Source organism: Pseudophryne corroboree, assembly GCF_028390025.1.
Source record: "Pseudophryne corroboree isolate aPseCor3 chromosome 2 unlocalized genomic scaffold, aPseCor3.hap2 SUPER_2_unloc_3, whole genome shotgun sequence".
Classification (NCBI taxonomy): Eukaryota; Metazoa; Chordata; class Amphibia; order Anura; family Myobatrachidae; genus Pseudophryne; species Pseudophryne corroboree.
In genome coordinates, this window is record NW_026967490.1 from 245,731 (window position 1) to 263,933 (window position 18,203).

The window sequence follows — 18,203 nt, forward strand, 5'->3', positions numbered from 1 at the left end:
TATCTCCTCCTCTCCCCTACACTGTCAGTGCAGCCCCTGTTATCTCCTCCTCTCCCCTACACTGTCAGCGCAGCCCCTGTTATCTCCTCCTCTCCCCTACACTGTCAGCGCAGCCCCTGTTATCTCCTCCTCTCCCCTACACTGTCAGCGCAGCCCCTGTTATCTCCTCCTCTCCCCTACACTGTCAGCGCAGCCCCTGTTATCTCCTCCTCTCCCCTACACTGTCAGCGCAGCCTCTGTTATCTCCTCCTCTCCCCTACACTGTCAGCGCAGCCTCTGTTATCTCCTCCTCTCCCCTACACTGTCAGCGCAGCCCCTGTTATCTCCTCCTCTCCCCTACACTGTCAGTGCAGCCCCTGTTATCTCCTCCTCTCCCCTACACTGTCAGCGCAGCCCCTGTTATCTCCTCCTCTCCCCTACACTGTCAGTGCAGCCCCTGTTATCTCCTCCTCTCCTCTACACTGTCAGCGCAGCCTCTGTTATCTCCTCCTCTCCCCTACACTGTCAGTGCAGCCCCTGTTATCTCCTCCTCTCCCCTACACTGTCAAAGCAGCCCCTGTTATCTCCTCCTCTCCCCTACACTGTCAGTGCAGCCCCTGTTATCTACTCCTCTCCCCTACACTGTCAGTGCAGCCCCTGTTATCTCCTCCTCTCCCCTACACTGTCAGTGCAGCCCCTGTTATCTACTCCTCTCCCCTACACTGTCAGTGCAGCCCCTGTTATCTCCTCCTCTCCCCTACACTGTCAGCGCAGCCTCTGTTATCTCCTCCTCTCCCCTACACTGTCAGTGCAGCCCCTGTTATCTCCTCCTCTCCCCTACACTGTCAGTGCAGCCCCTGTTATCTCCTCCTCTCCCCTACACAGTCAGTGCAGCCCCTGTTATCTCCTCCTCTCCCCTACACTGTCAGCGCAGCCCCTGTTATCTCCTCCTCTCCCCTACACTGTCAGCGCAGCCCCTGTTATCTCCTCCTCTCCCCTACACTGTCAGTGCAGCCCCTGTTATCTCCTCCTCTCCCCTACACTGTCAGAGCAGCCCCTGTTATCTCCTCCTCTCCCCTACACTGTCAGTGCAGCCCCTGTTATCTCCTCCTCTCCCCTATACTGTCAGTGCAGCCCTTGTTATCTTTTCCTCTCCCCTACACAGTCAGTGCAGCCCCTGTTATCTCCTCCTCTCCCCTACACAGTCAGTGCAGCCCCTGTTATCTCCTCCTCTCCCCTACACTGTCAGCGCAGCCCCTGTTATCTCCTCCTCTCCCCTACACTGTCAGCGCAGCCCCTGTTATCTCCTCCTCTCCCCTACACTGTCAGCGCAGCCCCTGTTATCTCCTCCTCTCCCCTAAACTGTCAGTGCAGCCCCTGTTATCTCCTCCTCTCCCCTACACTGTCAGAGCAGCCCCTGTTATCTCCTCCTCTCCCCTACACTGTCAGTGCAGCCCCTGTTATCTCCTCCTCTCCCCTATACTGTCAGTGCAGCCCTTGTTATCTTTTCCTCTCCCCTACACAGTCAGTGCAGCCCCTGTTATCTCCTCCTCTCCCCTACACAGTCAGTGCAGCCCCTGTTATCTCCTCCTCTCCCCTACACTGTCAGCGCAGCCCCTGTTATCTCCTCCTCTCCCCTACACTGTCAGCGCAGCCCCTGTTATCTCCTCCTCTCCCCTACACTGTCAGCGCAGCCCCTGTTATCTCCTCCTCTCCCCTACACTGTCAGTGCAGCCCCTGTTATCTCCTCCTCTCCCCTACACTGTCAGAGCAGCCCCTGTTATCTCCTCCTCTCCCCTACACTGTCAGTGCAGCCCCTGTTATCTCCTCCTCTCCCCTATACTGTCAGTGCAGCCCTTGTTATCTTTTCCTCTCCCCTACACAGTCAGTGCAGCCCCTGTTATCTCCTCCTCTCCCCTACACTGTCAGCGCAGCCCCTGTTATCTCCTCCTCTCCCCTACACAGTCAGTGCAGCCCCTGTTATCTCCTCTCCCCTACACTGTCAGTGCAGCCCCTGTTATCTCCTCCTCTCCCCTACACTGTCAGTGCAGCCCCTGTTATCTCCTCCTCTCCCCTACACTGTCAGTGCAGCCCCTGTTATCTCCTCCTCTCTCCTACACTGTCAGCGCAGCCCCTGTTATCTCCTCCTCTCCCCTACACTGTCAGTGCAGCCCCTGTTATCTACTCCTCTCCCCTACACTGTCAGTGCAGCCCCTGTTATCTCCTCCTCTCCCCTACACGGTCAGTGCAGCCCCTGTTATCTCCTCCTCTGCCCTATACTGTCAGTGCAGCCCCTGTTATCTCCTCCTCTGCCCTACACTGTCAGTGCAGCCCCTGTTATCTCCTCCTCTCCCCTACACTGTCAGTGCAGCCCCTGTTATCTCCTCTCCCCTACACTGTCAGCGCAGCCCCTGTTATCTCCTCCTCTCCCCTACACTGTCAGCGCAGCCCCTGTTATCTCCTCCTCTCCCCTACACTGTCAGTGCAGCCCCTGTTATCTCCTCCTCTCCCCTACACTGTCAGTGCAGCCCCTGTTATCTCCTCCTCTCCCCTACACTGTCAGTGCAGCCCCTGTTATCTCCTCCTCTCCCCTACACTGTCAGTGCAGCCCCTGTTATCTCCTCCTCTCCCCTACACTGTCAGTGCAGCCCCTGTTATCTCCTCCTCTCCCCTATACTGTCAGAGCAGCCCCTGTTATCTCCTCCTCTCCCCTACACTGTCAGAGCAGCCCCTGTTATCTCCTCTCCCCTACACTGTCAGTGCAGCCCCTGTTATCTCCTCCTCTCCCCTACACTGTCAGTGCAGCCCCTGTTATCTCCTCCTCTCCCGTACACTGTCAGTGTCGGAATATATTGCGTGCAACCCGGTGCATAATAATGAAGGATGGACGGAACAGTGATCAGTCATTCATTAAATCATCTTAGTATGTATGGGCAATCGGGCGTAGTCCGGGTCATAGCGTATGCAGCGCAACCATCTCCTCGTTTCCCACCCTTAGTGTCTGTCAGCTGTGTATGTGGTGGCAGAAGTGGGAGTAATGATGAAATGTCTGTGACACTGTATATAATGGAGGCTCCGTCTGTTTATATGACTGGGGAAATCCGCGCTATGTACTTACAGAGGAATTCTCATTCCGCTCCGAGTGTCAGGGATCAGTGCTGCAGTGATTCAGTGCGTATCCTCCAGGCGTTGCTTATGCTTCTGTTTGCCGTAGGATTCCGAGGGACGGGCAGAAGCGGGATACTGGCCGAGTTCAGCAAGCTGTCCTTCCACTTCCGCTCCTATGGGGATCTGACCGATGAGGAATTAGAAGACGTGTGTGATTACCTGTACCACAAAGTGACTGCACGAGAGGCGACATCACTGCGACAGCTACAGACCTGTTACCGAGTGTTCCAGAGGTGTGTGACATTGTGTGATACCCTGAGCATATGACATCACATAGTGTGATACCCTGAGTATATGACATCACGTTGTGTGATACCCTGAGGATATGACATCACATAGTGTGATACCCTGAGTATATGACATCACGTTGTGTGATACCCTGAGCATATGACATCACATTGTGTATTACCCTGAGTATATGACATCACATTGTGTATTACCCTGAGCATATGACATCACATTGTGTAATACCCTGAGTATATGACATCACATTGTGTAATACCCTGAGTATATGACATCACATAGTGTGATACCCTGAGTATATGACATCACGTTGTGTAATACCCTGAGCATATGACATCACATTGTGTAATACCCTGAGCATATGACATCACATTGTGTAATACCCTGAGCATCTGACATCACATTGTGTAATACCCTGAGCATATGACATCACATTGTGTAATACCCTGAGCATATGACATCACATTGTGTAATACCCTGAGCATATGACATCACGTTGTGTAATACCCTGAGCATATGACATCACATTGTGTAATACCCTGAGCATATGACATCACGTTGTGTGATACCCTGAGCATATGACATCACATTGTGTATTACCCTGAGTATATGACATCACATTGTGTATTACCCTGAGCATATGACATCACATTGTGTAATACCCTGAGTATATGACATCACATTGTGTAATACCCTGAGTATATGACATCACATAGTGTGATACCCTGAGTATATGACATCACGTTGTGTAATACCCTGAGCATATGACATCACATTGTGTAATACCCTGAGCATATGACATCACATTGTGTAATACCCTGAGCATCTGACATCACATTGTGTAATACCCTGAGCATATGACATCACATTGTGTAATACCCTGAGCATATGACATCACATTGTGTAATACCCTGAGCATATGACATCACGTTGTGTAATACCCTGAGCATATGACATCACATTGTGTAATACCCTGAGCATATGACATCACGTTGTGTAATACCCTAAGCATATGACATCACATTGTGTATTACCCTGAGCATATGACATCACATTGTGTATTACCCTGAGCATATGACATCACATTGTGTAATACCCTGAGCATATGACATCACATTGTGTAATACCCTGAGCATCTGACATCACATTGTGTAATACCCTGAGCATATGACATCACATTGTGTAATACCCTAAGCATATGACATCACATTGTGTATTACCCTGAGCATATGACATCACATTGTGCCCATATTCTGCAGTCTGACTCTGATGATGAAGGGACAGACATGGAGGAGGGTGAGGTGGACTCAGAGGGGGGGGTGGGGGGGGATGCTGCTCTGTCACAGGGAATAGATGCTATCAGAGAAGTTCTGCATATTCCTGATAAGGTGTCAGAGGAGAGTGAGGAATCTTATTTTCTCTGACGTCCTAGTGGATGCTGGGAACTCCGTAAGGACCATGGGGAATAGCGGCTCCGCAGGAGACTGGGCACAAAAGTAAAAGCTTTATGACTAGCTGGTGTGCACTGGCTCCTCCCCCTATGACCCTCCTCCAAGCCTCAGTTAGATTTTTGTGCCCGAACAAGAAGGGTGCATACTAGGTAGCTCTCCTGAACTGCTTAGAGTAAAAGTTTAAATAGGTTTTTTATTTTCAGTGAGTACTGCTGGCAACAGGCTCACTGCATCGAGGGACTAAGGGGAGAAGAAGTGAACTCACCTGCGTGCAGAGTGGATTGGGCTTCTTAGGCTACTGGACATTAGCTCCAGAGGGACGATCACAGGCCCAGCTTGGATGGGTCCCCGGAGCCGCGCCGCCGGCCCCCTTACAGAGCCAGAAGAGCGAAGAGGTCCAGAAAAATCGGCGGCAGAAGACGTTCCTGTCTTCAATAAGGTAGCGCACAGCACTGCAGCTGTGCGCCATTGCTCTCAGCACACTTCACACTCCGGTCACTGAGGGTGCAGGGCGCTGGGGGGGGAGCGCCCTGAGACGCAATAAAACACGTTTTAAACCTTATATGGCAAAAGAAATGCATCACATATAGCTCCTGGGCTATATGGATGCATTTAACCCCTGCCAGTTTTCCTAAAAAAAGCGGGAGAAAAGGCTGCCGGGAAGGGGGCGGAGCCTATCTCCTCAGCACACAAGCGCCATTTTCCCTCACAGCTCCGCTGGAAGGACGGCTCCCTGACTCTCCCCTGCAGTCCTGCACTACAGAAACAGGGTAAAACAAGAGAGGGGGGGCACTATTTGGCAGATTAATAAATACAGCAGCTATAAAAGGGAGAAACACTTATATAAGGTTATCCCTGTGTGTATATATAGCGCTCTGGTGTGTGCTGGCAAACTCTCCCTCTGTCTCCCCAAAGGGCTCGTGGGGTCCTGTCCTCTATCAGAGCATTCCCTGTGTGTGTGCTGTGTGTCGGTACGATTGTGTCAACATGTATGAGGAGGAAAATGATGTGGAGGCGGAGCAATTGCCTGTTTTAGTGATGTCACCCCCTAGGGAGTCGACACCTGACTGGATGGTCTTATTTAAGGAATTACGTGACAATGTCAGCACTTTGCAAAAAACTGTTGACGACATGAGACAGCCGGCAAATCAGTTAGTGCCGGTCCAGGCGTCTCAAACACCGTCAGGGGCTCTAAAGCGCCCGTTACCTCAGATGGTCGACCCAGACACGGACACTGACTCCAGTGTCGACGGTGAGGAAACAAACGTATTTTCCAGAAGGGCCACACGTTACATGATCACGGCAATGAAGGAGGTTTTGAACATTTCTGATACTACAAGTACCACAAAAAAGGGTATTATGTGGGGTGTGAAAAAACTACCCATAGTTTTTCCTGAATCAGATGAATTAAATGAGGTGTGTGATGATGCGTGGGTTTCCCCCGATAAAAAACTGATCATTTCTAAAAAATTATTGGCTTTATACCCTTTCCCGCCAGAGGTTAGGGCGCGTTGGGAAACACCCCTTAGGGTAGATAAGGCGCTCACACGCTTATCAAAACAAGTGGCGTTACCGTCTCCTGATACGGCCGCCCTCAAGGAGCCAGCTGATAGAAAGCTGGAAAATATCCTAAAAAGTATATACACACATACTGGTGTTATACTGCGACCAGCAATCGCCTCAGCCTGGATGTGCAGACCTGAGGTGGCTTGGTCGGATTCCCTGACTGAAAATATTGATACCCTGGATAGGGACAGTATATTATTGACTGTAGAGCATTTAAAAGATGCATTTCTATATATGCGAGATGCACAGCGGAATATTTGCACCCTGGCATCAAGAGTAAGTGCGCTTTCCATTTCTGCCAGAAGAAGTTTATGGACACGACAGTGGTCAGGTGATGCGGATTCCAAACGGCACATGGAAGTATTGCCGTATAAAGGGGAGGAGTTATTTGGGGTCGGTCTATCGGACCTGGTGGCCACGGCAACTGCTGGGAAATCCACCTTTTTACCCCAGGTCACCTCTCAACAGAAAAAGACACCGTCTTTTCAGGCTCAGTCCTTTCGTCCCCATAAGGGCAAGCGGGCAAAAGGCTCCTCATTTCTGCCCAGGGGCAGAGGAAGGGGAAAAAGACTGCAGCAGGCAGCCTCTACCCAGGAGCAGAAGCCTTCCCCCGCTTCTGCCAAGTCTTCAGCATGACGCTGGGGCCTTACAAGCGGACTCAGGTACGGTGGGGGGCCGTCTCAAGAATTTCAGCGCGCAGTGGGCTCACTCGCAAGTGGACCCCTGGATCCTTCAGGTAGTATCTTAGGGGTACAAATTGGAGTTCGAGACGTATCCCCCCCGCCAGTTCCTGAAGTCTGCTTTACCAACGTCTCTCTCCGACAGGGAGGCGGTATTGGAAGCCATTCACAAGCTGTATTCCCAGCAGGTGATACTCAAGGTACCCCTCCTACAACAGGGAAAGGGGTATTATTCCACGCTGTTTGTGGTACCGAAGCCGGACGGCTCGGTGAGACCGATTCTAAATCTGAAATCCTTGAACACTTACATAAAAAGGTTCAAATTCAAGATGGAGTCACTCAGAGCAGTGATAGCGAACCTGGAAGAAGGGGACTATATGGTGTCTCTGGACATCAAGGATGCTTATCTCCATGTCCCAATCTACCCTTCTCACCAAGGGTACCTCAGGTTTGTGGTACAAAACAGTCATTATCAGTTTCAGACGCTGCCGTTTGGATTGTCCACGGCACCCCGGGTCTTTACCAAGGTAATGGCCGAAATGATGATTCTTCTTCGAAGAAAAGGCGTCTTAATTATCCCTTACTTGGACGATCTCCTGATAAGGGCAAGGTCCAGGGAACAGTTAGAAGTTGGAGTAGCACTATCTCACGTAGTGCTACGTCAGCACGGGTGGATTCTAAATATTCCAAAATCACAGCTGATTCTGACGACACGTTTACTGTTCCTAGGGATGATTCTGGACACAGTCCAGAAAAAGGTGTTTCTCCCGGAGGAGAAGGCCAGGGAGTTATCCGAGCTAGTCAGGAACCTCCTAAAACCGAGCCAGGTCTCAGTGCATCAATGCACAAGGGTCCTGGGAAAAATGGTGGCTTCTTACGAAGCGATTCCATTCGGAAGATTCCATGCAAGAACTTTTCAGTGGGATCTGCTGGACAAATGGTCCGGATCGCATCTTCAGATGAATCAGCGGATAACCCTGTCTCCAAGGACAAGGGTGTCTCTCCTGTGGTGGTTGCAGAGTGCTCATCTTCTAGAGGGCTGCAGATTCGGCATTCAGGACTGGGTCTTGGTGACCACGGATGCCAGCCTGCGAGGCTGGGGAGCAATCACACAGGGAAAAAAATTCCAGGGCTTGTGGTCAAGCATGGAAACGTCTCTTCACATGAATATCCTGGAACTAAGGGCCATTTACAATGCCCTAAGCCAAGCAAGGCCTTTGCTTCAGGGTCAGCCGGTATTGATCCAAATCGGACAACATCACGGCAGTCGCCCACGTAAACAGACAGGGCGGCACAAGAAGCAGGAGGGCAATGGCAGAAGCTACAAGAATTCTTCGCTGGGTGGAAAATCATGTGATAGCACTGTCAGCAGTGTTCATTCCGGGAGTGGACAACTGGGAAGCAGACTTCCTCAGCAGACACGACCTCCACCCGGGGTAGTGGGGACTTCACCCAGAAGTCTTCCACGTGATTGTAAACCGTTGGGAAAAACCAAAGGTGGACATGATGGCGTCCCGCCTCAACAAAAAACTAGACAGATATTGCGCCAGGTCAAGGGACCCTCAGGCAATAGCTGTGGACGCTCTGGTAACACCGTCGGTGTACCAGTCAGTGTATGTGTTCCCTCCTCTGCCTCTCATACCAAAAGTACTGAGAATTATAAGAAGGAGAGGAGTACGAACTATACTCGTGGCTCCGGATTGGCCAAGAAGGACTTGGTACCCGTAACGTCAAAAGATGCTCACGGAGGACCCGTGGCCTCTACCTCTAAGAAAGGACCTGCTCCAGCAGGGACCTTGTCTGTTCCAAGACTTACCGCGGCTGCGTTTGACGGCATGGCGGTTGAACGCCGGATCCTGAAGGAAAAAGGCATTCCGGATGAAGTCATCCCTACCCTGATCAAAGCCAGGAAGGATGTAACCGTGCAACATTATCACCGTATTTGGCGTAAATATGTTGCGTGGTGTGAGGCCAGGAAGGCCCCTACGGAGGAATTTCAACTGGGTCGTTTCCTACATTTCCTGCAAACAGGACTGTCTATGGGCCCGAAATTAGGGTCCATTAAGGTTCAAATTTCGGCCCTGTCAATTTTCTTCCAAAAAGAACTGGCTTCAGTGCCTGAAGTTCAGACGTTTGTTAAGGGAGTACTGCATATACAGCCTCCTTTTGTGCCTCCAGTGACACCTTGGGATCTCAATGTGGTTTTGGGGCTCCTAAAATCACATTGGTTTGAACCACTCACCACTGTCGACTTAAAATATCTCACATGGAAAGTGGTAATGCTGTTAGCCCTGGCTTCAGCCAGGCGTGTGTCAGAATTGGCGGCTTTATCTTATAAAAGTCCTTACCTAATTTTTCATACGGATAGGGCAGAATTGAGGACTCGTCCTCAGTTTCTCCCGAAGGTGGTTTCAGCTTTTCACTTGAACCAGCCTATTGTGGTACCTGCGGCTAATAGGGACTTGGAGGACTCCAAGTTGCTGGATGTAGTCAGGGCCCTGAAAATATATGTTTCCAGGACGGCTGGAGTCAGGAAATCTGACTCGCTGTTTATCCTGTATGCACCCAACAAGCTGGGTGCTCCTGCTTCTAAGCAGACTATTGCGCGTTGGATCTGTAGTACAATCCAGCTTGCACATTCTGTGGCAGGCCTGCCACAGCCAAAATCTGTGAAAGCCCATTCCACTAGGAAGGTGGGCTCATCTTGGGCAGCTGCCCGAGGGGTCTCGGCTTTACAACTTTGCAGAGCAGCTACTTGGTCAGGGGCAAACACGTTTGCTAAATTCTACAAATTCGATACCCTGGCTGAGGAGGACCTGGAGTTCTCTCATTCGGTGTTGCAGAGTCATCCGCACTCTCCCGCCCGTTTGGGAGCTTTGGTATAATCCCCATGGTCCTTACGGAGTTCCCAGCATCCACTAGGACGTCAGAGAAAATAAGAATTTACTTACCGATAATTCTATTTCTCGTAGTCCGTAGTGGATGCTGGGCGCCCATCCCAAGTGCGGATTGGCTGCAATACTTGTATATAGTTATTGTTACAAAAATCGGGTTATTATTGTGGTGAGCCATCTTTTCAGAGGCTCCTACGTTATCATACTGTTAACTGGGTTCAGATCACAAGTTGTACGGTGTGATTGGTGTGGCTGGTATGAGTCTTACCTGGGATTTAAAATCCTTCCTTATTATGTACGCTCGTCCGGGCACAGTATCCTAACTGAGGCTTGGAGGAGGGTCATAGGGGGAGGAGCCAGTGCACACCAGGTAGTCCTAAAGCTTTACTTTTGTGCCCAGTCTCCTGCGGAGCCGCTATTCCCCATGGTCCTTACGGAGTTCCCAGCATCCACTACGGACTACGAGAAATAGAATTATCGGTAAGTAAATTCTTATTTTAATGTAAAAAAGAAATCCTCAGACACTTTTCCTGTGTCAAAGGAAATAAATACCCTGTTTGAAGAACCGTGGGTAAATCCTGATAGGAAATTTCAAATCCCTAAAAGGTTGCTATCATATTTTCCTTTTCTTCCTAAGGATAAGACAAAATGGGAAAATCCACCAATAGTGGATGCATCAGTATCCAGGCTGTCACGACAAATTGTATTGCCTGTCCCGGGTGCAGCCTCCCTAAAAGACACGGCTGGTCGTACAATTGAGACTACACTCAAATCCTTGTATACAGCTGCTGGGGTGGCTCAGAAACCCACTATAGCATGTGGGTGGATTACTAAGGCCATTGTCAGGTTCGGTCTGGTTTGTGTCCCCGGAGGGGGCGCTAGTGGGTCAGTGGAGGTAGGATGGAAGAAGTGAGGATACTGGATTGGATTCCTGCGCATGTGCGCAATGTTGTTTATTAAGCAGAAAGATAAAACAATATGGCAGCAGGAATACTTGGAGAAATAAACAATAATAAATGCAATGGGTATGATGCAGCATGGAAGCTGAGAGTCTATGGCAAAACAGTGAGAGTCTATGGCAATACAGTGAGAGTCTATGGCAATACAGTGAGAGTCTATGGCAATATGCTGGTATGGGAACCAGAGATGATAAACACGTGGAGCCAGCAGAGGTGATGATAATGGTAGCAAACCTGGTAGCAGATGAAGAAGACTTGATGCAGGGTTCACAGTGCTATTGGAAAGCACAGGCAGCTTGCAAGCTGATTCACAGGTGAGGTGATGAGCTGCACCTGGAGATGGAGTCTCTACAGCTGAGGCTGAAGCACACTGTGTTGGAGATTGGTGTGAAGCCTGTAAATGAATGCAGGAATTGCTGATGCTTGTAGTTCCGCGGAGCTGTAGTAGGATAACCAGGAATACGGAGTAACAAGCAGGGTACCAGGAACACGGGGATCTGGAGACTGGAACACAGGAACTTGCACACTGAATGCAGCAGGAGAGCTGGAGTGGTTGCTGGAACTTGTAGTTCCACAGGAACACAGGTACTTGCACACTGAATGTCGCAGGAGAGCTGGAGGGGTTGCTGGAACTTGTAGTTCCACAGGAACACTGGAACAGCTGGGAACGGAACTGGAACAGCTGGGACCTGTTGTTCCACAGGTCTAATACACAAGGAAATCTCTGTAGACAGAGGATTGCAAACAGGAGCCGCCTGTTCACGGGATGTGACGTATTGTCCAAGGCGATGTGAGAGAGCCACAAACTGGAAGTTATACCACCTGCCCAGCAGTGATTGGACACAAACTGCAGGCGGAGATACTAGCTGGATTGGGTGTCCAGATCAGCTGTGAGTTAGTTAAAGCACTATGTACTCCAGGCTGCAGAGGACTGAAAACGAGAACTGGAACAGAACTGAACTGCTGGAACCTGTAGTTCCACAGCAGTGATGCGATGAAAAATGCAGATTCCTGACAGCCATCGCCAAATGGTCAGGTAACCTATTTGAGGGGTGGTTAAATACCTTGCCTCAGGGGGAGATTATTTTACTTCTGCAACATATACTGGAAGTCATAGAAGAAATAGGCTTGCTTAATGCACGCACCACTGCTATGGCAGTGTCAGCAAGCAGGTCTTATGGCTATGCCAGTGGACTGCTGACACGGACCCCAGGAAAGGCGTGGAAGGCCTACCATTCACAGTAGAGGCCTTTTTTGGAGATGAACTAGACAAATGGCTCTCCAAAGCTACTGCGGGTAAGCCAACATATCTTTCTTCCGCAGCTCCCCCAGCCAGGAAGGCCTACTCAGGGCCTAATCTACAGTCCTTTCGGACTTCCAAGTTTAAGGGCAAAACCAGAGGTTTTTCTACAGCCACCAGAGGCACTAGAGGTGCAAATCAGCAACTGCCGGTTCTCAGGAACAGAGCTCAGGCACTGCTTCCTCAAAGTCTTCAGCATGACGGTGGACCACGATGTCTGGAAGACTGGTGGGCTGGAGCCTGACTAAAATTTTTCAGTCACATCTGGACAGGTTCGTGCCAGGATCCCTGGGTCTTAGATCTTATTTCCTAGGGCTACAGACTGGAGTTGCAGGAGCTCCCACCTCACGGATTCTTAAAATCAGGCTTACTAGTTTCACAAGAGGCAAGTATAACTTTACAGGAAGCCATTCAAAAACTGATAGGACCCAGGTCATTGTCCCAGTTCCACCTCATCTGCAAAACATGGAGTACTATTCCAACTTGTTTGTAGTACCAAAACTGGACAGTTCGGTAAGACCAATATTGAACCTCAAGTCGTTGAACCCGTACTTATGAGTGTTCAGATTCAAGATGGAGTCTCTGATCGCGGTGTTCTCGGGTCTGGAGGAGGGGGAATTCCTGGTGTCTCTGGATATTCCGATCTGGCCGCCTCATCACACTTTTATCTACGGTTTGCACTGCAGGACTTTCACTGCCAGTGCCACGCCCTGCCATTTGGTCTCTCCACAGCACCGAGGGTGTTCACCAAAGTGATGGCAGAGATGATGTTATTACTCCGCAAACAAAGAGTGAACTTAATTCTGTACCTGGACGATCTTCTGATAAATATCAAGGGATGGCGGTGTACCTTGGGTGCCCAACCTTTAGGTGGACTTCTAGTAGGACCAAAGCAATGATCACCTCACAATTCAAATGATAGTATGGGTACGAATTTACAGAAAATGATGTACAGGATAATAATAAAATTAACACGTAGTTTAATATAATTAAATAAACATTGAGAGCGTACCAATACGGTAAGCTAGGAGCCGCAGGTGTTATAATAGGGCAGGCCCCTAAGCTTATCTGTGGGTCAATGTCCACGGATGGATGATAATACTTGCAGAATGATGGTCAATAGGCTGAAAAACGTACCGGTAAGGTAATGAGGAGCCGCAGGTGTTTTTAAGAAAAGCAGGGTGGTCCAGACTTCACCCTGCTCTGGCTCCCAAATGATTACCACAGGTCGATGTCAGTTGATTCAGCAGTCACAGTTCTACATAAGGTCCAGTCGCTGAAGATCAGGTAGCCAGGTAGTCAACGCGTTTCGAGATATAAAATCTCTTCCTCAGGGCTTGATGGCCATTTGGGAGCCAGAGCAGGGTGAAGTTTGGACCACCCTGCTTTTCTTAAAAACACCTGCGGCTCCTCATTACCTTACCGGTACGTTTTTCAGCCTATTGACTATCATTCTGCAAGTACTATCATCCATCCGTGGACATTGACCCACAGATAAGCTTAGGGGCCAGAGCAGGGTGAAGAATTCCACCACCCTGCCCTATTATAACACCTGCGGCTCCTAGCTTACCGTATTGGTACGCTCTCAATGTTTATTTAATTATATTAAACTGTGTGTTAATTTTATTATTATCCTGTACATCATTTTCTGTAAATTCGTACCCATACTATCATTTGAATTGTGAGGTGACCATTGCTTTGGTCCTACTAGAAGTCCACCTAAAGGTTGGGCGCCCAAGGTACACCGCCATCCCTTGATATTTCCATTCCCTTGGGGTTAAGAAGGAAAAACCCTGTAGGTGTATCCCAGGCTGCCCACTCACCTTTCAGCGCCCAATAAGTTTTTCCGAATACTTGGCAAAGATTTTCTGATAAAGGCACAGTCCAGAGAGCGGTTGTTGGACAGCATTGGCCTCTGAAGCAGACTACTCCTGGATCACGGGTGGATTCTGAACTTACCAAAATCTCACCTGGAACCGACGCAGAGGCTTCTTTTCCTGGGAATGATACTGGACACAGAGTCTCAGAGAGTGTTCCTTCCCTTGGAAAAGGCTATGGTAATCCAGTCGATAGTTCGGGCTGTCCTGAAGCCATCCCGGATCTCGGTGCATCTGTGCATTCGCCTTCTAGGGAAATGGTGGCCTCTTATGAGGTGCTTCAGTACGGAAGGTTTCATGCGAGGCCCTTCCAGCTGGATCTGTTGGACAAATGGTCTCGATCACATCTTCACATGCAGCAGAGGATCCGTCTGTCGCCAAGAGCCAGAATCTCCCTTCTGTGGTGGCTACAGACTTCTCACCTTGTCGAGGGTCGGAGATTCGGAATTCAGAATTGGGTTCTGCTAACCACAAATGCAAGCCTCAGAGGTTTGGGAGCAGTCACCCAGGGAGTGCAGTTTCAAGGAAGATGGTCAAGTCGGGAAGTCGTCCTTCTGATAAACATCTTGGAACTCAGGGCAATCTACAATGCCCTTCTGCAGGCCTCAACTTCGGAATCAGGCCATTCAAGTCCAGTCGGACAATGTAACTGCGGTAACGTACATAAACCGACAGGGCGGAACGAAAAGCAGAGCAGCAATGTCAGAGGTGTCAAAAATTCTCTGGGTGGAAAAACACGCCGTGGCGTTGTCGAAGGTCTTCATTCCAGGAGTAGACAACTGGGAAGCAGACTTCCTCAGCAGACATGACCTGCACCCGGTAGAGTGGGGCCTCCAACCGGAGGTGTGACGGTGATTGACACGTCGGTGGGGATATCCACAGATCGACATGATGGCCTCTCGACTCAACAAGAAGCTCAAGCAGTATTGTACCACGTTGAGAGACCCACAAGCAGTGGTGGTAGACGCTCTGACAACTCCGTGGGTCTACCAGCTGATGTACGTGTTTCCTCCATTTCCACTGATCCCAAGAATTCTAAAGATAATAAAAAGGGAAAAAGTTCAAGCAAACCTCATTGCTCCGGACTGGCCGTGAATGGCCTGGTATGCGAATCTTCTCGAGATGCTTATCGAAGATTGGTGGCCTCTACATCTTCGCGAGGATCTTCTGCAACAGGGCCCATTCGTCTATCAGGACTTACCGCGGCTATGTTTAACGGCATGGAAGTTGAACGGCTGATTTTAGCCAGGAGAGGGATTCCTGACAAAGTCATCCCGACTATGATCCAAGCCAGGAAGGGGGCAACGTCTAAACATTACCACCATATATGGAAGAAGCATGTCTCTTGGTGTGAGAGCAGACAATATTCTGCGGTGGAATTTCATCTTGGACGTCTCCTGCTTTTTCTGCAGTTGGGAATGGATGTGGGCCTACGTCTAGGCTCCATAAAAGTCCAGATTTTGGCCTTGTCGATTTTCTTTCAGAAACAATTGGCTTCTCTCCCTGAGGTCCAGACTTTCTTGAAAGGTGTTCTGCACATCCAACCTCCCTTTGTGCCTCCCACGGCACCTTGGGATCTCAATTTGGTGTTGCAGTTCCTCCAATCGCACTGGTTTGAACCATCCCAGGAGGTTGGCGTTAAGTATGTTACGTGGAAGACCGTCACATTATTGGCCTTGGCTTCAGCAAGACGTGTGTCAGATGTAGGGGCATTGTCTCACAAGAGTTCCTACTTTAATTTTCCATGAGTACAGAGCTGAACTCAGAACTCGTCAGCAATTTTCTTCCTAAGGTGGTGTCTGCGTTTCACATCAACCAACCTATTGTGGTCCCGGCTGTTACGGACACATCTGCTACTTCAAAGTCTTTGGATGTTGTGAGGGCTTTGAAGGTGTATGTAAAGAGAACAGCTTGTCTCAGGAAATCCGACTCACTGTTCGTTCTCTATGATCCCAATAAAATTGTGTGTCCTGCTCCAAAGCAGTCCATTACACGCTGAATCATGCTCACTATCTAACATGCTTATTCCACGGCAGGATTGCTGGTTCCAAAATCTGTACAGGCCCACTCTACTAGGTCGGTGGGTTCTTCTTAGACAGCTGCCCGGGGTGTCTCAGCTTTACAGCTCTGCTGAGCGGCTACTTGGTCAAGTTTGAACACGTTTGCTAAGTTTTACAAGTTCGATGCTTTGGCCTCTGAGGACCTTCAGTTTGGTCAATCAGTTCTGCAGGAGCCTCAGCACTCTCCCACCCGGTTTGGGAGCTATGATACATCCCCATGGTACTAATGTGGACTCCAGCATCCTCTGGGACGTAAGAGAAAATAGGATTTTAATTACCTACCGGTAAATCCTTTTCTCGTAGTCCGTAGGGGATGCTGGGCTTCGTTCTTCCTGCATGGTTACTTGGTTCAGCTGTTGCTGTTTCCTCTTGTTCTATGTGTGCTGGTTCGTAATCTCACCATTATCCTTCTGTCAAAGTATGTCCATCTCCTCGTCTGGTAGGAGGGGCATAGAGGGAGGAGCCAGCCCACACTATCAAATTCTTAAATTACCCAAGGCTCCTAGTGGACCCATCTATACCCCATGGTACTAAATGTAATCCCAGTATCCCCTACAGACTACGAGAAAAGGATTTACCGGTAGGTAATTCAAATCCTATTTTTTGGAGTGTGGTAGGAAAGCATGGGGGGAATATACAAACTCCACACAGATTAGGCCATGTTGGGACTGGAACCCACAACCTCAGTGCTGTGAGGCAGTAATGCTGACCACTACACCAGCCATGCGTCCCATCGTTTATACATATTGAATTAATGCTCTCTGAGGACTCGACTGCTCCCAGTGCTTTAGTCACATACATGTGGTGTGAGGACTGAGGACGTGTCTGCTCCCAGTGCTTTATTCACATACATGTGGTGTGAGGACTGAGGATGTGTCTGCTCCCAGTGCTTTATTCACATACATGTGGTGTGAGGACTGAGGCCCTGTATGCTCCCAGTGCTTTATTCACATACATGTGGTGTGAGGACTGAGGACGTGTCTGCTCCCAGTGCTTTATTCACATACATGTGGTGTGAGGATTGAGGCTTGTGTCTGCTCCCAGTGCTTTATTCACATACATGTGGTGTGAGGACTGAGGACGTGTCTGCTCCCAGTGCTTTATTCACATACATGTGGTGTGAGGACTGAGGACGTGTCTGCTCCCAGTGCTTTATTCACATACATGTGGTGTGAGGACTGAGGACGTGTCTGCTCCCAGTGCTTTTTTCACATACATGTGGTCTGAGGACGTGTCTGCTCCCAGTGCTTTATTCACATACATGTGGTGTGAGGACTGAGGACGTGTCTGCTCCCAGTGCTTTATTCACATACATGTGGTGTGAGGACTGAGGACGTGTCTGCTCCCAGTGCTTTATTCACATACATGTGGTGTGAGGACTGAGGCTCATGTCTGCTCCCAGTGCTTTATTCACATACATGTGGTGTGAGGACTGAGGACGTGTCTGCTCCCAGTGCTTTTTTCACATACATGTGGTGTGAGGACTGAGGACGTGTCTGCTCCCAGTGCTTTATTCACATACATGTGGTGTGAGGACTGAGGACGTGTCTGCTCCCAGTGCTTTTTTCACATACATGTGGTGTGAGGACTGAGGACGTGTCTGCTCCCAGTGCTTTATTCACATACATGTGGTGTGAGGACTGAGGACGTGTCTGCTCCCAGTGCTTTATTCACATACATGTGGTGTGAGGACTGAGGCCGTGTATGCTCCCAGTGCTTTAGTCACATACATGTGGTGTGATGACTGAGGACGTGTCTGCTCCCAGTGCTTTATTCACATACATGTGGTGTGAGGACTGAGGACGTGTCTGCTCCCAGTGCTTTATTCACATACATGTGGTGTGAGGACTGAGGACGTGTATGCTCCCAGTGCTTTAGTCACATACATGTGGTGTGAGGACTGAGGACGTGTCTGCTCCCAGTGCTTTATTCACATACATGTGGTGTGAGGACTGAGGCCGCGTATGCTCCCAGTGCTTTAGTCACATACATGTGGTGTGAGGACTGAGGACGTGTCTGCTCCCAG

The 18,203-nt window shown here is 49.6% G+C and overlaps 1 protein-coding gene across 1 annotated transcript in view; it reads left to right on the plus strand.

Moving 5' to 3' along the window:
* RECQL4 (RecQ like helicase 4) overlaps positions 1–18,203 on the plus strand; it is a gene marked incomplete at its 5' end in the record, with an annotated part of 264,498 nt that overhangs the window by 243,202 nt on the left and 3,093 nt on the right. The window contains one exon of the mRNA XM_063948748.1: positions 3,194–3,380. Coding sequence (XP_063804818.1) covers positions 3,194–3,380 — 187 coding nt within the window. The remainder of the gene's footprint in view (positions 1–3,193; positions 3,381–18,203) is intronic.